At 41.0% G+C, this 16,469-nt stretch overlaps 3 protein-coding genes across 7 annotated transcripts in view; 1 reads left to right on the top strand and 2 right to left on the bottom strand.

Annotated features, from left to right (window-relative positions):
• Positions 1-2,388, bottom strand: part of ASPA (aspartoacylase) — a 10,591-nt gene extending 8,203 nt beyond the window's left edge. Inside the window, exon 1 of one of the 2 annotated variants that reach the window (XM_027891467.1) lies at positions 2,115-2,388. In XM_027891467.1, coding sequence (XP_027747268.1) covers positions 2,115-2,126 — 12 coding nt within the window. In that variant the 5' untranslated portion in view covers positions 2,127-2,388. Of the gene's footprint in view, positions 1-456; positions 728-2,114 lie in introns of those variants that run through there. The other variant, XM_027891466.1, reaches the window with a different exon arrangement.
• Positions 2,389-3,547: 1,159 nt separating this feature from the next.
• On the top strand, positions 3,548-14,808 carry SPATA22 (spermatogenesis associated 22). Of its 4 annotated transcripts, none has more exons than XM_027891460.1 (9): positions 3,548-3,582; positions 4,642-4,734; positions 5,161-5,289; positions 6,034-6,088; positions 6,224-6,319; positions 6,494-6,812; positions 7,139-7,268; positions 7,951-8,048; positions 14,525-14,808. In XM_027891460.1, exons 2-9 carry the CDS (start codon positions 4,692-4,694, stop codon positions 14,735-14,737), a joined length of 1,083 nt encoding a protein of 360 aa, XP_027747261.1. In that variant the 5' UTR covers positions 3,548-3,582; positions 4,642-4,691; the 3' UTR covers positions 14,738-14,808. The 4 variants fall into 4 exon arrangements, with proteins under 4 accessions (XP_027747261.1, XP_027747265.1, XP_027747263.1 ...); XM_027891464.1 differs by lacking the exon at positions 14,525-14,808 and adding an exon at positions 9,215-11,235; XM_027891462.1 differs by lacking the exon at positions 14,525-14,808 and adding an exon at positions 8,405-8,644.
• LOC114061226 (transmembrane protein 211-like) overlaps positions 12,141-16,469 on the bottom strand; it is a 55,653-nt gene continuing 51,324 nt past the window's right edge. Inside the window, exon 3 of the mRNA XM_027891465.1 lies at positions 12,141-12,811. Within this exon, the coding sequence (XP_027747266.1) occupies positions 12,585-12,811 (227 nt within the window). The 3' untranslated portion in view covers positions 12,141-12,584. The remainder of the gene's footprint in view (positions 12,812-16,469) is intronic.

The raw sequence follows: 16,469 nt of genomic DNA, 5'->3' as shown, positions 1-16,469 counted from the left end.
GAATACATTTCCTACAAAAGTTGCTCTCTGTTTCAGTTTATGCATTCAGACTTGCTGAACCTTACAGCAAGTTAATACAGGGAGTCTGTTTGCTTAAACACTCGACTGTATTCCTCCTGTACTTAGAAGCTGTCAGATATTTAATCAGAGTAAGTAATTTATTAAACAAAGCAGTAAAGTTGTATTTTACAGCTCTGGACAGTCTGTACTGTCCTTTGACCCGTCTCTTCAGCGGTGGTGCCAAAATGGCCATTGACACACTGCCCGAAACCACGACTCGTGATCTGGTTCTGGGTTTGCTGAATTTAAACACGGCATCAGTTTGAGGAATAAATGACAAAATGAAAACGTGCAGGGCTAGAACATATAGTTTATCTTTTATTGCTGCTGGCACTGTAATGGTTATAATTCCTTCTGGAAAGCTGAATGAAACGCAGAGACCATCTGTGCACTTACCTCATTTAACATGCAAGAAGTTTGTCTTCTAAGAGCAGCGTTCTCAGGACAGTGACAGTGAATTTCCAAACATGAGTTTAGGAACCAAAGCCATGGAGGTTTCTTTTATCCCCTTAGAGCACTTACGGTCCAAACACTTTAACTCCTGGTCTCCCAGGACAGGCACCCGCCAATCTGGGGATAAACGTAGACACTTGGAAAGTTTTCACTCCTCAGAATTAAACACTGGGACCAATCCCTTATTCTCGTGCTTTGCCAATGTTTGCACCCTGAAAAATGATGCAGGATATTTAGTTTTTTAAGAATTCAGATTGGCTTGGTGTACAGATATGTGGGAGTGCGTCTGAAAGCTTGGAATGCGAGCCACGAGCTGAGAAACGTATGTAATAATAATATGTAAATGAAATTAAGCCTAGCTATTAAGGTCATAAAGGTATGTGTATGTGTGTGTATACATATATAGTGTATAGAACTGTAATGTGGCTCTCCAGAGCCTTCCAAGGCTGAAGAGAAACCATTTCAAATCAGGCTCCAAACATGCCGAGCACTAAGGTTTTACACAGGAACCAGTCAGGAATTTTTCACAGTTGAAACCAGCCATGTGTAAAAGCCAGAACAGTGGATGAAGAGGAAAACAGCATGAAATTGTGTATAGTTTTATTTACATCCACGTCTGCATTCACACATTTGTGGGGATTCAGCTCCCACCCTGTGTACTTTTAGGCTGGTGTGCAACAACAGGTGGGCCAGTTTACACGGGGTAATTAATTAAAAGTCCCACCGAGGGCTGATTTAATGGTTCCTGGGGGCCGCGCTCCTCGCCCCAGCCCGGACCGGGGGTTTCCCTCAGCGGGGCTCCCGCAGCGCCTTCCCGCCATTTCCGCCCCGCCTGAGGCGCGAGCGCGCGGCCGAGTGTCCGTTATTTTGGGCGGGCTTCGCCTCAGGGCTGCTCCTCATCCTTGTCCCTCATCCTTGTCCCTCAGGGCTGCCCCTCATCCCTGCCCCTCATCCTTGTCCCTCGGGGCTGCCCCTCATCCTTGTCCCTCAGCCCGGTCCCTCAGGGCTGCCCCTCATCCTTGTCCCTCAGCCCGGTCCCTCAGGGCTGCCCCTCATCCTTGTCCCTCATCCCTGCCCCTCATCCTTGTCCCTCATTCCTGCCCCTGATCTTGTCCCTCAGGGCTGCCCCTCNCGAGTTCTGCCAGGAATACATTTCCTACAAAAGTTGCTCTCTGTTTCAGTTTATGCATTCAGACTTGCTGAACCTTACAGCAAGTTAATACAGGGAGTCTGTTTGCTTAAACACTCGACTGTATTCCTCCTGTACTTAGAAGCTGTCAGATATTTAATCAGAGTAAGTAATTTATTAAACAAAGCAGTAAAGTTGTATTTTACAGCTCTGGACAGTCTGTACCGTCCTTTGACCCGTCTCTTCAGCGGTGGTGCCAAAATGGCCATTGACACACTGCCCGAAACCACGACTCGTGATCTGGATCTGGGTTTGCTGAATTCAAACACGGCATCAGTTTGAGGAATAAATGACAAAATGAAAACGTGCAGGGCTAGAACATATAGTTTATCTTTTATTGCTGCTGGCACTGTAATGGTTATAATTCCTTCCGGAAAGCTGAATGAAACGCAGAGACCATCTGTGCACTTACCTCATTTAACATGCAAGAAGTTTGTCTTCTAAGAGCAGCGTTCTCAGGACAGTGACAGTGAATTTCCAAACATGAGTTTAGGAACCAAAGCCATGGAGGTTTCTTTTATCCCCTTAGAGCACTTACGGTCCAAACACTTTAACTCCTGGTCTCCCAGGACAGGCACCCGCCAATCTGGGGATAAACGTAGACACTTGGAAAGTTTTCACTCCTCAGAATTAAACACTGGGACCAATCCCTTATTCTCGTGCTTTGCCAATGTTTGCACCCTGAAAAATGATGCAGGATATTTAGTTTTTTAAGAATTCAGATTGGCTTGGTGTACAGATATGTGGGAGTGCATCTGAAAGCTTGGAATGCGAGCCACGAGCTGAGAAACGTATGTAACAATAATATATAAATGAAATTAAGCCTAGCTATTAAGGTCAGAAAGGTATGTGTATGTGTGTGTATACATATATAGTGTATAGAACTGTAATGTGGCTCTCCAGAGCCTTCCAAGGCTGAAGAGAAACCATTTCAAATCAGGCTCCAAACATGCCGAGCACTAAGGTTTTACACAGGAACCAGTCAGGAATTTTTCACAGTTGAAACCAGCCACGTGTAAAAGCCAGAACAGTGGATGAAGAGGAAAACAGCATGAAATTGTGTATAGTTTTATTTACATCCACGTCTGCATTCACACATTTGTGGGGATTCAGCTCCCGCCCTGTGTACTTTTAGGCTGGTGTGCAACAACAGGTGGGCCAGTTTACACGGGGTAATTAATTGAAAGTCCCACCGAGGGCTGATTTAATGGTTCCTGGGGGCCGCGCTCCTCGCCCCAGCCCGGACCGGGGTTTTCCCTCAGCGGGGCTCCCGCAGCGCCTTCCCGCCATTTCCGCCCCGCCTGAGGCACGAGCGCGCGGCCGAGTGTCCGTTATTTTGGGCGGGCTTCGCCTCAGGGCTGCCCCTCATCCCTGCCCCTCATCCCTGCCCCTCAGGGCTGCCCCTCATCCTTGTCCCTCATCCTTGTCCCTCAGGGCTGCCCCTCATCCTTGTCCCTCAGGGCTGCCCCTGATCTTGTCCCTCAGGGCTGCCCCTCATCCCTGATCCTTGTCCCTTAGGGCTGCCCCTCATCTCTGCCCCACATCCTTGTCCCTCAGGGCTGCCCCTCATCCTTGTCCCTCAGCTCGGTCCCTCAGGGCTGCCCCTCATCCCTGCCCCTCATCCTTGTCCCTCAGGGCTGCCCCTCATCCCTGTCCCTCATCCTCGTCCCTCAGGGCTGCCCCTCATCCCTGCCCCTCATCCCTCAGGGCTGACCCTCACTCTCCTCCCTCAGCCCGCGGCCGGCGCTGCCGCCTCTGTGTGAGGCACTGCCGAGGCTCGCCCTGAGCTTACAGTTTTTCTACAGCTTTTTCTGTGGGTGTTGGTCAGGAAACAACACACTGAACTCCTGCGTGGCGCAAAACTCTCTCTAAACTGAAATGTAAAGCTTGTGCGGTTTTATTTTACAAGTGTTTTAGTGGGGGCCGTTAGGTTTCATAGTGCAAGGAATATGCTTTAAATTGTGTAACAGGAATGGACTAGGGGCTGCTTTAATGTCATCACACGTGTAATTGATGTATCTCTCAGAAGTAAAGACTAAATTGATCTATTAGTCAGCTGTGGTAGAAGCTGCACTTCAATCTTATTAACATCTTTAATAGCTGCGTACGGTTAACTGTCAGATCAAAATAAATATAGAGGGAATGTCTTGTATTATTTATACATCTAAATATGTGGTATTATTCATGTGCCACTGAAGGCGTTATGTACCAGTAGCTAAATCTGATAGAATAGCAAGTAAAGCTGCCCACAGTCTGTGTAGTATCCTCAGTGTATACAGTAATACATAAAGATCACGAGTAGATTAATCAAAAAACAAATATGGCAAACTACCTGTACCTAACATGCTAATATGTATTTCTTCTGCTGGTAATATTTGGCTTACAGTAATGTCTTTTTGATTTGTGATGTATTTTATGTACGAGGGAATTGGCTAAAGGTTTTAGGTCTGTTCCATGATGCACAGAAAATAAGTTTATTTTTGAATCGTGATGCAATTTTTCACATAAGAGTTAAATTGGTTTTGTCTTCAAAGCTTTGTACCTTGCCATCACCTTTGGCTGCAATGCATAAGTATGCATTTTTTTATTAGCGTTGCATTTCCAGAAATTTAAAAAACAAAACAACTCCTTGTATTTGGATGTATATATACTTTTACATTCAGGAGTGAATTTAGTATTGTTCCAGCACTTAAAAAAAGTAGAGAATACAACTTTTACTTCAAAAATGTAATCATTTGGGCCCTTAATCTGCAAAGACCAGTTGCACTTTATGTGTGTACCTGTGGATCCTCTAAATGCAGTACAGCTGCTTGTATGTTTTAGGCTTGTGTCTGAAGCGATGCCAGTCACTGGCTCTGCAGGGTTAGAGAAACTGCCATAAAATCTGGATGTGTTTACAGCATTAATTACTTTACTCTGCTTATCTAACTTCCATCCAGCAAGTTTGGAGTAATCAATACCCTGTTGCCTGTTAAGACTCGGCAAAGAAATGAAAAGGAGTTTAGCTGACACCTCAACTCGCAGCACAGCAGGTACCAGCCCTTGCTTTACCATTCACACCTCACTATACTTTTATATATAAATGTATATTTTTTATATGTATGCACACACATACATATACATGCAGTGTGCATGCAGGATATTCAGTATTCAGCCCGAGATCCCTGTTTCCTGAGTGGACTTGAATGGGTTATCTGTTTATTGCAGAACAGGGCAAGATTTTGGATGGATTCGAGGAACTGGTCACTCAGGGAAAGGTTTAATTCACAAGGTTATGTGCAGGACAGAGGGTTGGAAATATGAATTCTATAAAGGAATGGTCTGCTATGTGTTTATGAAATGTAATTCCTATGGGTGATGTAAAATAATTGTGAAGTCGTTTTATCTACTTATTTTAAGTGCAGATTGTGTATCTTTTTGCTATTAATATAGTATTATTACTTGAATTTTAATTTTAGGTTGCCTGCCCGTGCCTCTGTTCAATCAGAAAAAAAGAACTAGACAGCCTCTCACTTCAAATCCACTTAAAAATGAACCAGGTACCGGTTCTGGGACTCGTACTTATGACTTCTCTCCCACATCATTTGGTAAATAAGATATATTTTATTTTTGTAGAGGCTCTAAATCAAATAAATCTTAACTTCCTGCTTGTATTCTATGCAATCAGACATTGTCTTTATCAAGAACTATATGCACCCTTTATATCTATTTCTGAAAAGCTCATTATGTAAAAATTGTCCTCCAGGAAACTCCTTTCTCCTCTGTACAATTGAGCTTTTTATACTTTGTGCCTAGAGGGAGTTTGACTCTTTGAGTGTTGGAGAATGAAGTGGCACTGGCATTTAAATCGAGTCTCTTGAAACCGACCTTTTGTTTTCAGTTGAGTTCAATCAACATTCAAGTCCTGTGTTATAAGAAGAAACATTTATAAGACGTCTTTCTTGTAGTCCAGAAAGGAACTTCTGTTCTGCAGTTTGGGCTTGGAAAGAATAGTGTGGAATTCTGCCTTTGGTGCTTTCATCGTGGTCTACTTGTAATAAAGTTAAAAAAGTTTCCTTATAATACAGTAATAAAGTCTCTGTTGCTAATAAGTCTAATTTTTGTAAGTGAGCTGTTGTCTAGAGAAGCAACCTACTTGTTGGAAGTTGCCTTATAATTACAGATATCAAAGGATCACATTCCCTTTTTATTTTTTCCCCTTCTCCTTCCCGTGTGAGCCTGTGTGTGGGACACTGGGCAGATACAGAGTAGGAGCCCTACATAAGAGACCTATTACCTTCCAATCTTCTCTGTTTGTGCCCATAATCAATCTTTTGCCTTTTGAAAATTAGGCTGGGGAACTGCAAACCCAGAAGTGGCTGAACTGCAGAAAGCAGCAAACAGTGGGTATGTAAAAGCAGGTTATTTGTTGCGTTTTGATTTTTATTTGGATACTAATTGTTTCACAAACTATGATCCATGTGTCTGTCTTACAATAAAGCTGCTACGATGTCACTGATACTTTAAACTTTTATTTGAAAGCCAAACAGAACACCAGATGGCTCCTTCCCTCCTGAAACCACCAAATGCATCAAAGTTTAATTTAGCAAATGCTGGAAAAAACTTGGCTGCCTGCAGGTTGGTGGAGTCTTTAATGTCTATTACCCTTCCTTTTTTGTTCTCATGTGAAAATACATCTTACATTTTCCCATATTCCTGGAGCATTCAGAGAGACCCTTTTAATTCTCAGATCATCACTGTAGTCCTAAACAGATCCTGTGATCCTGAACTGTGTCTGACATTGCATTGCAGGAACAGAAATGAGTATAATCCTTTGAGTAACCCAGCAGATCCAAGGCCTGATAGTGGAATCACTCAAAAGTTTGGGAACCTTTCAAACAGTTGGAAAACTGTCCAGCAGCCAAAAAACCCTGGTAATCGTAATTCATCTCAGCTCCTCAAAACAGAAACAAGCCAGCCAAACACACCCAAAGGACAGTGGCCAGTGAAACCTAACCCTGCATCAAGAAGCCTGCAGGGTCATAGCCCAGCATATAAATTTAACTCCAATATTCAGCAAAATAAAATGAATGAAGACCAATTTGATTTTGTCCCAGAAGAAAAAATTCAGGTAAAACTCACGGGGAGAGTTAAAAGGAATACACAATGAAGAAAGCAGTAAAAAAAAGGAGAAAGCTGATGAAAGATGAAGCTTTTGTCACCCCAAGCTACCTTAGTAAACATTTAAGTTTATGAAAATTTAGAATTGAGATTATCATACTATAATAACTACAATCCTCAGCATTATTTTATAAACTTGCAGGGAGTTGTTTGTATATTCTGAACAAATACTCTACTGTAAATATCGGCTATTTAACATAATATATAAATGTCTAATGTGCCTATTAAAATTAGGAGGGTGCCTGTCTAACTTGAGGTTTTGTCGTCCTCTGGAAGGAAGTTCCATCATCTCAAATAAAAATGAGAGAAAAAAAGAATTCTTTGCGAATCCTGTCTGCAGTCATTGAAAGCCTGAGGCACTGGAGTCAATACTCTTACAAAACTGCTCTCTTATTTGAAGTCTTAGGTAAGCACAGTTGATTGGGCTGTAGATGATAATGATGCAAGGGCAACAATGAGAGAGAATTTTATTCACTCTTGGGACAGTAGCTGAAATACTGAAACCCATAAAGTGCTGCTGTGAGCACCATCTAATTTTCCTTCTGGGAGATCCATTCAGCTGTCAAAGGTGACTGAAATCGGTACAAAATTATTAATTCAGTCATTTTCCAACATTTAAGCTTTCTCAGTGCTGTTTATTTTCTTTCCTGGTTTTTAGAAAGTGCTAAAATAATTTTTTTTTTATTTTATAGGAACTTTCTGTAGAGAGGTGCAGTTTTACAATAATTCTTAATACAATTAATCCAGGAATAGATTCAAGTCTGGGGTACTTCCTAATATATATACAGACTTATAGTGTGTTCCACTTTGCATTTAATTGATGTTGTCTGAGAAATGAATGTGACAAAAAGCCGAAATGACTAAATTTTACAACAAGGTGAATAAGAATATATAATCTGTTGGCACCTCAGCTATTATTTTGACAAGACTGCAGATATTTAAAGTTGATTTGCATGTGTTCCCACACAAAGCTGATGCTGGCTTGATATATCTCAGTGTTTTTGTGTGGTAAATGATGTCGTGGTGTCTTTGTGTATCTTAGTAGTGCTCTTTGTTTACACCATGACTGATTTCTGTAAATGGCACAGGCACACTGGACTCTGCAGTCACACCTGGAGCTTATGGGGCAAAGAACTTTCTTCTGAGAGATGGAAAGGAGACCCTGCCTTGTGTGTTTTATGAAATTGTGAGTATTCTGTGTCTGAACATAACACACACACCACCAGCTCCAACTCCTTTTATGAAGTTAATAATATGTTGTTCTGCTAAAGCAGAAATATTCTGTGTAAAAGGTAGGCTGGGTGTTTATACCACACTGATCCCAAACTAGAGCAATAACCTAGCCACTACTTAGGCATCCTTACACCTCTGTTTCAGAAAAAAAAAAAAAAGTTGGGATTTCAGTTTAGTTTTTAAGCAGTTGATAAAAACAAAAAAACTGATGTAAATTCCTTCTGTTCGACATTCTTCAGAAGCCAGCCATGCAGAAAGCTTTTCTGGTGGGTGACAATTGTGTTCTTTGTTTGTTATGCTTTGATGAAGGACCGGGAGCTTCCAAGACTAATTCGAGGCCGAGTGCACAGGTGCATGGGAAACTATGATGCAAAAAGGAACATTTTCAAGTGTGTCTCTGTAAGACCAGCAACTGCTCCAGAACAGAACACTTTCCAAGACTTTGTGAGAATTGCAGATGCTGAGATGGCAGCATATGTAAAAACAATGAATGAAATGTAGAAGTTGAAATGGATTCTCTGATTTTCACTGATGAAGCATTTCCCAAAACTACCAGTGAGAATCTGGTTGAATAATTGGGAATATCACTGTGCTGTGCTAGCCAACAAATGTTAGTAACAATGTTTTGTTCTCACTGTTACTTTCTTTGGCTTTCCCAGTTAAATATTCAATAACGGGTTTGTTACATAGTAGATTAGACTTTACTGGAGAAATTCAGAATTAAAATGCTAAAGTTTTGCAGTAGAGCAAGTGTCTTACAATTCAGATTCCCACTGCTTTTCGTTATCTTCAGTTTTGAGAAATTCCTTCAATACCTGGTTCAAAATGTTGACTGCATACTTCTTTTGAGAAGTATTTGCTCATGGTTCAATAGCTAACAAACATCACAGAGTTCTCTTTGGCTAGAAAGTAAAAAGATAGTCTTTATTCCTCTTGAGTTCCAAATAACAGGTGCCCTTCCCTTTGCTGGATGACAAGAACATGTGTGAAAGCTTTGCTAGAAATGACCATAATAGTTACCCCATAAAGATTTCACAGGATGCAGCTGTATCTGCCAGCTATTCCTTGGCTTCCCCTTTATATCCTATCTGATTTTTTTTTTTTTAAATAAATAATCAGTATAACACCTGTATAAAACAGCAACACACCCTGAAGCTGTAGGAAGATTCCTCAAGGCCACAGAGGAAGTTGAAAAGAAAGAATTATTTGAAGGCAGAACTTCCTTGCCTTTGCCATATAAACACCTTTCATGAGGGATGGACCATGTACATGTTTATGTGCCTTTGCCTTCAAACATTGACTTTCACAGGTTATTCCTGCTGTTTCTATTTCCTCTTCCCCTGCTTCAAAAGCTCTGCAGCAGATCTGTTGGGAGTTGTAAAACAAAAGACTTGTCAAGAAAATAGCAAACAGGATGGTTGTTTTTTTTTTATTATTTTATTATACAGTGTTGGCAATTGGAAATTTCACATTTAAAATAATTGAAATATTGTATCCAACAAGTCAAATACAGAAAACAGTTAATATTCTAAAAAGGAGCCAGCTAGTCAACGCAGAAACACATTAATGGAAAATACAGCTTTTAGTTACACTTAAAAAATTATATATTTAGAATAAAACTTGAACCTGGTCCAGTAAATTGTTCGACTTGCAACAGGAAAACGCTTGCACACAGTTTAACGCGCAGACAGTCTCTGGTTAAAAAAGTGATCTGTCAGTGTCAGCACATGTATTGTCAGCAACAGCCCCCTAATGTTCCAGTCAAGATCTAAGGTGTGTGCTTTACTAACTGCTGGGAGAATCACTTGCATTGTCACCTCCACCTTCTGTGCTAAGCTGCTTCTGAGCAGGGACGTGCCAAGCAGAGCTTTGTCTGCCCACTGGTCATGGACATGTCTTTGATTTCCTTGATATGTTATAAAATGTTAGAGGAGGTGGCACATGGAAGCATCAGCTTAACTCATAAAAGGTGCAGAATATTGTAGGATGCAGAGGTTGATGATTTCCCAACAGAAGCTGAGGTTTAAGGAGTAAAGCATTTTGGTACAGCAGAGTTCTGAATGGTAAGACTCTGCTGTAACAGTCACTTAAAATTACAGATGAAGCTTCAACTCTGGGGCCAGGCCTGTTATCAACACCCCCCCCAGAGTTGCAGTCCCACTGATTCCAGTTGAATGATTGATGCTTCCAGTTCTGCACTTTGAAAGTTGCATTAATAAGTAATGGCAGGAAGAGGTCGTTTTTGTCTACTGGGTATGTTCTGGCTGTTAATAAAAATCTAAAATGATTTTACTTTCAGTAAGTGTTTAGATCTTTGGAAAAAAACCAAAAAGTTTCTACTTTACACTAACAAATCACTTTTTCTAGTGAAACATTAAGTGAACAGTTGTAAACATTACACAAAACAGAAAAAACCCTACACAATACAGTTTATACACACTACTCAACATTTTTCAGTTGTTGGGTGGTTGATTTCTTTTTTTAACCATATTGATCCTGTCTTGTATAATGGTTCTAGTGTAAAGGCACAGGTTGGTTAGGAAAGAAAAGCCTGCATCTCTGTCTCTTTACTTCATGGTGATTATTTTCTTTTTGCATGTTGTTTGTTATTCCTCACTTTTCTGACTCTTGTATGAAAATTATCCATTTCAGCCATTCATTAAAAAAAAAAGTGTAAGACATTACTGAAAAGCACATTACTGTACAGAAGTGACTGAAATTTATTCTTCTTACTTTAGGGCATTCCTTCAACCTATTTTGTTAAATATTTAGAAGATTTAATTTCTTAGTCCCTGAGAGCAAAAGTGCATAGCACGTGCTCTCTCTTTCTCAGTGTACTTCAGTCTATGTTGGAATCTGTATTTTCAGAGATTAATATTGGAACTTGAGAAATTTATGTGCAGAATTTGCTTTTAGAGTGCCTGGAAATGTAACGACACGACAATTATTCTGGAAAACAGCACAACTTTCCATTGAAGTTTGGAAGGGTGAGGAATGTAAACAAGACTGCAGAAGCCTTTGATGTATATTAAGATAACACAGTGATTGTTCCATCTGCATTTTCTTGTACATCCTCAACATGTCTCTGTCTGTCCCTTCAGCAACACCTTCTGTTACAAACAATAAAAATGCAGGAATCAGTTGGACCCAGCTAAGTGAAGAATAATAAATTTGATCACCTGGTTCGAGTCAAAACACTAAACTACAGCTCTGAATTAAATATAATCTATGTGATTTTTCTTTTCTTTTTTTTTTAATAAATAATAGAAAATAAAAGATGAGAAGAGAATTAGAAATCTATTTTTATTTAAAAGGAAAACCACAACAGGTGGGTGAGATTAGAACCCAATGTTTCTTTTGCTTAAGGCAATCAAGTGCACTTATTTCAATGCTTGATAGTAATGAATTCAGTGCTATTGTGGAAATCAGACCTCACAAAATTCCCCTACAGACTAATGAAATATGGCCATTTGCTAGTTTAACACAGCATCAGATTCTTATTAGTTGTGTTGAGTAGCATTTCACTTCACTTTTGTCTTTTTACAGCAATGGACTCCCAGTTGTAATGGAAAAACCAGAATCTGCTTCATTCTGGCTTGGATTATCACTACATGTAAGGGCCATTGGGCACAGGCAGTTTTGTAAACAGTGGTTTTTGTTTTCAGCCTTAAAAAACAAACAGTACACCCCAAAAATCTAAAGTTGTAATAGTTCAAGGAATTTTGTAAAATTCCACCTAAAATTATGATTTAAGAAACACCCAAACCGAATTCTTAGCATTTTTTTTCCCCTCTGTTGTTAAAACTATGAAATCATCATGAAGCCTTTGGAAGCAGATAGATCTCTCAGAAAAAAAAAAAAATCTAAATTTTATGCAACTCTTCACGCAGAGGACTCTAAATCTTGGCAATTAGAGCAGTAGTAAAAAGTGTGCCCAAAACTTAAAATATAGAGAGAGACTAAAAAGAAACTTTTTTTCTTGTATACAACTCTTTTTAGCTACCAAGCTTAATTTTAGGCCGTGGCTACCAGCAGGTGCTTCTTCTCACTAATCAAAACAATTGTAACAAAATATCATTACTGATTTTAAAGTTATTGGGTTCCCAAAACTTTTGACGTCGAATGATCTATCGAAAGTGAATTGAAGCTTTCAAGACTTACGATTCTGAGACACAAAAGAAACTGGGAGGTAGACAGATGTTTTGAGGATAAACTGATTTTTTTTTTTTTTTCTCTCTAAGGCATTATGCCACTGTGTGTTCAGAGCACTGTAAAGGCTGCTGATTAATTGACTTCAATTCCAGAGTGTTCTCTGCTCGTGCTCACGGAAGACTAGCAATGCACTTTTGGTCTTTGTGAATGTGACCTTCTCTTCCCCATCTCCTTTCCCCCCTCTTTAGCTAACACAGCTAACTGGAAGTGCTATCCTCATCTCTGCCCATCACCTGCAGACAGGAAGGTTCCTGCTCTTACAACAGGAAGAAAAATACTATAAAATAGTAGGTATTGGAGTTGGAGATATGTGCTCTTTCGGTGCATATTTCGCAAAGAATGGTAAAAAGACAGACAACATGACCCCAACAATTGCCAGCATGTACCCCCACCCAATCTGGCAGTCTCCTGCATAGTAGATGTCTGAGTTCTCACAGAATCTCTTCACAGTAGCAGAGTTGAACCCAAAAGGGTAAACCAAAAGCCCAGAAGCCATAATGAACACTGGAGAGGAGAAAGAAAACACACCAGTTATTATCCAACCTTCATTCCCTTGGGGAAAAAAAAAAAAAATCCTTATCTTAGAAAGGCAAATATATATTAAAATCAATGGGAAAAATCATAGCTTAAAACACCCCTTATGATTGGCAGATTCTCTCTTCCTTTTCATAATTACCTCTTGAGCACAGCAGTGGTGGGACATAAGATTTTTTCATGAGAGCTCTTGCCATTACAGAACTTCAGAAACGCTGCAATCCAAATTAGGAAGCCATGTCAAAAGTCTGATGATTCAGATATAATGGAATCCAGAGGAGAATTCCTAAGTTTGCAGATTCCAAACCAGCTCCATTTTCTTCTCAACAGCATTTTTGTGCTTGAGACAATTACTTTGTTCTGCCAAATGAAAACTTCCAGTGAAAGAGTTCAAATGCAGGTTTTCAGATTCTGCTCGTGAGGTTCTGCTAATGGGAGCACTTTCTCATTATTCTCATTAGTACAGACTCAAATTGTTTAAAAAATCCCAAAGATTGTAAGATAAAAAAACCAAAACAATAACTTTTAGCAGTGGACTCTGTCACTATAGGGGTTTGGATCCTCTCAGTAACTAAAACACAAACAAAGCTTAAGCCACCCCTTGATGCTGGAAAGCCAGACTTGCCTCCTGCAATTCCCCTGCATGATCCATTAGCTTTTAATAGTCCTGCACAGATTTTTAACACGTCACATTTAGAGATCATGGCTTACGCAATTCATTTAATGAACATCAGCAGCACTTCTCCAGCTTTGAAAGTAAGACAGCCCAAGGAATAAATCCTGGCTATGACAGAGATGGATTGAAATCCTCCAGGAGCAGCTCTTGGAGCTGTTTCTGCCCACCCTGGGAGAGAAGAGGGGCCGAGCCAGGCTGATTGCGAGGGGGTTTCACCATCCCAGCACTGTGTGGTTGAGGGAACACCGAGAAAGTGTCCTCCTCTCTGTCCTTCCTTCTCATGAATTACCACTGCATTTTAAATCTAGAGTGTATTTTAAAAGGCTTTGTGTTATGTACTGAAAAGACACCATGGGGCAGTCCCTTTTCCTGCCTTCCCATTCCTCCAGAATATTGCTCTGTTCAGATTCAGGGTAGTGATTCAAGAATAGCAGCAATCAGAATTAACAGTTATGTTTGAGCTGATAGATAATTCATCACCAGCAAACATCTAATGAAACATTAGGATTATAAAACAAACACTCCATGCTATTCTCTGTGTTTGTAATTGCCTTTCAGGTGGGGCACATGCAGATGACTCCAATTATCATATTGGAGAGGCTTAATCTTAAAAGTATCCACTAAAAAACAGGCAATCGCTCATTAATCTTTTTCAATTAAAAGCCACTTTAATAAGCTTGAGGGCTGGATGAAGTCAAAAAGTTTAACACACACAGCCTGCAAAGCCCCTGAATAATTTGAATTAAACCTTTCCTTCTAGTCTAAATGGAACTGCTGAGTTAATCCCTCGTAGAAAAGAGAAAGAGGAGAGGAACTGGAGCAGCAGCAAACCTGTCAGTGTGTTCCCCTGGGGGGATCTCCCAGAGGGGCACAAGGAGGAGCTCCTGCCAAGAAGTGGAGCTGTCAGAGCCAAATGTTTCACCTGCCCTTGCTCCCACCAACACCCTCTTTCCTTTGAGCCTCAGGAATAATTGTTCAGCAGTTCTGTGGCCTTCCTCTCTTTCCAGGCACGAGGTGATGATGCTGCAGGAGCCAGTGAAGGGAAAAGTCCTTCCCAGCACAAGGAACATCCCCAGCACATCTCACAATCCCTGATCCTCAACCAGCTGCACCTGCTGGGAGTGCCCAGCAGAGGAGGGAGCCCACAGACCTGGGCACTGAGTTCTTGGCAGCTGCATTTAGGGTCTGACATCACCCAAACACGCAGAAGCTGGAGGTAAATACAAAGAAATAAGTTATGTTATGCAGATCTCCTCTCACTACGCATCCGTGACACCACTAAAAACAACGTAAAAAGAAAATACAGTAAAAATGGAGCTAAACTAGACACACACACACATATCTCTTGCATCAGGACAAGGGGTAACAGCACAGCCCCACTGCCACCCCCACTGCTCGACTGCATGAGGAGTCTGAACCAGCCCCGGGGTGCAAAACCTTCTGTAAAGTGTGGGCAAAGTGAGCCAGATTTAAGAGGAACAGCCACTGCTCTAAGCAACAATCAGGTCTGAAACTAAAATTTCAGTTTTTTCATCTTTTCAAAGCCAAAACAGTCCTCGCCACTTGGTGGGGAAAAAAAAAAAAAAAAAAGTGATGCAGAATTGGAAACAACCTTTTTTATCATAAAATCCTTTGCTAACTGTTAAACTTCACTGTTTTTCTGACCCTGTCTCAACCCCTTTCTCTGCTTCTCGTATCTGTCCATATATGTTTCCTTTTTGATTGGGTTACACAGGATTATTTTGAAGGCTGTGCTTGACAGCCACGCCAGTGTTTTGATTACCACTCGGTGCTGATGTTGCACGGTGTGATCCGATGGAGGAAGCTTTATTTTTTTTGAAGGCTTCAAACAATCTGTGGCAGCTGAACGTACGCGTTCACATAATCAAACGGGCTAAAAAGTTACCCGCCGTTTCATATCCTCAGGCATGTCATAGAATGACCTCATTATTCTCATTTAGGTGCCCTTTTTTTCTTACAGAGGCTCCAAATATTGAAGAGCCCGTTATTACCCGCAGCAGCCAAGCTCTCAGGCACGCTGCTAATGACTCCTTAATGGGGCTGTCTGTCAGCAGCACAGCGAGCTGGGAGAGCACACAAAGAAACAGTGGGGCTCCATTTACGCTCCTCATGGAACACTTACGCCTCTGCACGGCTTTCCAACAACAAATAGCACTTTGAGAGGTGTCAGAGTACAGCAGTGAGCGCGTTTCACCCTCCCGTGCGGTGCAATCCTGCTGTCATACAAGGCCAGAGAACATCTTGGGGTGTGTTCTACAGCACGAGGCCAATTGAGTGTGAGGGAACTTGCTGGTCCTGTTAAAAACACGCTTTTCTTTGTTTGTTTGTTTTATCAGACACACACTGTTTGTCACGGCTGGGTCTGCATCACCCGAGTTCTCTCACGTGCTGTTTGTCATTGCTGAGTCCTCATCACCTGAGTCCTCCCCAGTAACTCCCAACCACTGCTGACTGCAGGGCAGCCCAAAGGCAAGGCCAGCACAGCGGGTCAACAGTAAGTCATGTTTTATATCTGCTTTGTAATCTCCTGCCCTCCCAAACAGTTACAGTCTCCCCCTCATCCTTTCTGCTTCCCTGCTGTCCTACAGCCAGGTGGTAAATGGCAGTTTCTCCTCTGAAGGGTTTGAGAGTCAAGGCCTGGTTTTATTTTTACCAAGTAGATTTCTGAATTTATTTGATTCCTAAAGAAAACAAAGGAGGGCACTTCTTCCAGGGGAAATGGGGCTTTTCGTAGCAAAAAAATTGTTGCTGATAATACTGAATCAATGACAGTTCTACTCAAGGAAAAAAGAATTTGCTGCGATTTTAAACCCCGATAATCTATGTCTCTTCATCACTGCAATGGTTTATTCATTTCATGAAGCTCCTGTAAAACTGTTCAATTATTTAAATCCATCAAATACCCTTTCCCAGTTCATTCTAAACCAAAGC

Source organism: Empidonax traillii, unplaced genomic scaffold (assembly GCF_003031625.1).
Source record: "Empidonax traillii isolate 1590-97213 ecotype Southwest subspecies unplaced genomic scaffold, ASM303162v1 scaffold322:size1131127, whole genome shotgun sequence".
Taxonomy (NCBI): Eukaryota; Metazoa; Chordata; class Aves; order Passeriformes; family Tyrannidae; genus Empidonax; species Empidonax traillii.
This window is presented reverse-complemented; position numbering and strand designations above follow the sequence as displayed.

Bases quoted from the DNA above. Each gene is read 5' to 3' on its own strand.
- SPATA22 (XM_027891460.1), top strand. From the start codon at position 4,692: ATGAAAAGGAGTTTAGCTGACACCTCAACTCGCAGCACAGCAG. The intron at 6,320-6,493 runs GTTGGTGGAGTC...ATTGCATTGCAG, and splicing joins AAAAACTTGGCTGCCTGCAG to GAACAGAAATGAGTATAATC. The intron at 7,269-7,950 runs GTAAGCACAGTT...TAAATGGCACAG, and splicing joins TCTCTTATTTGAAGTCTTAG to GCACACTGGACTCTGCAGTC.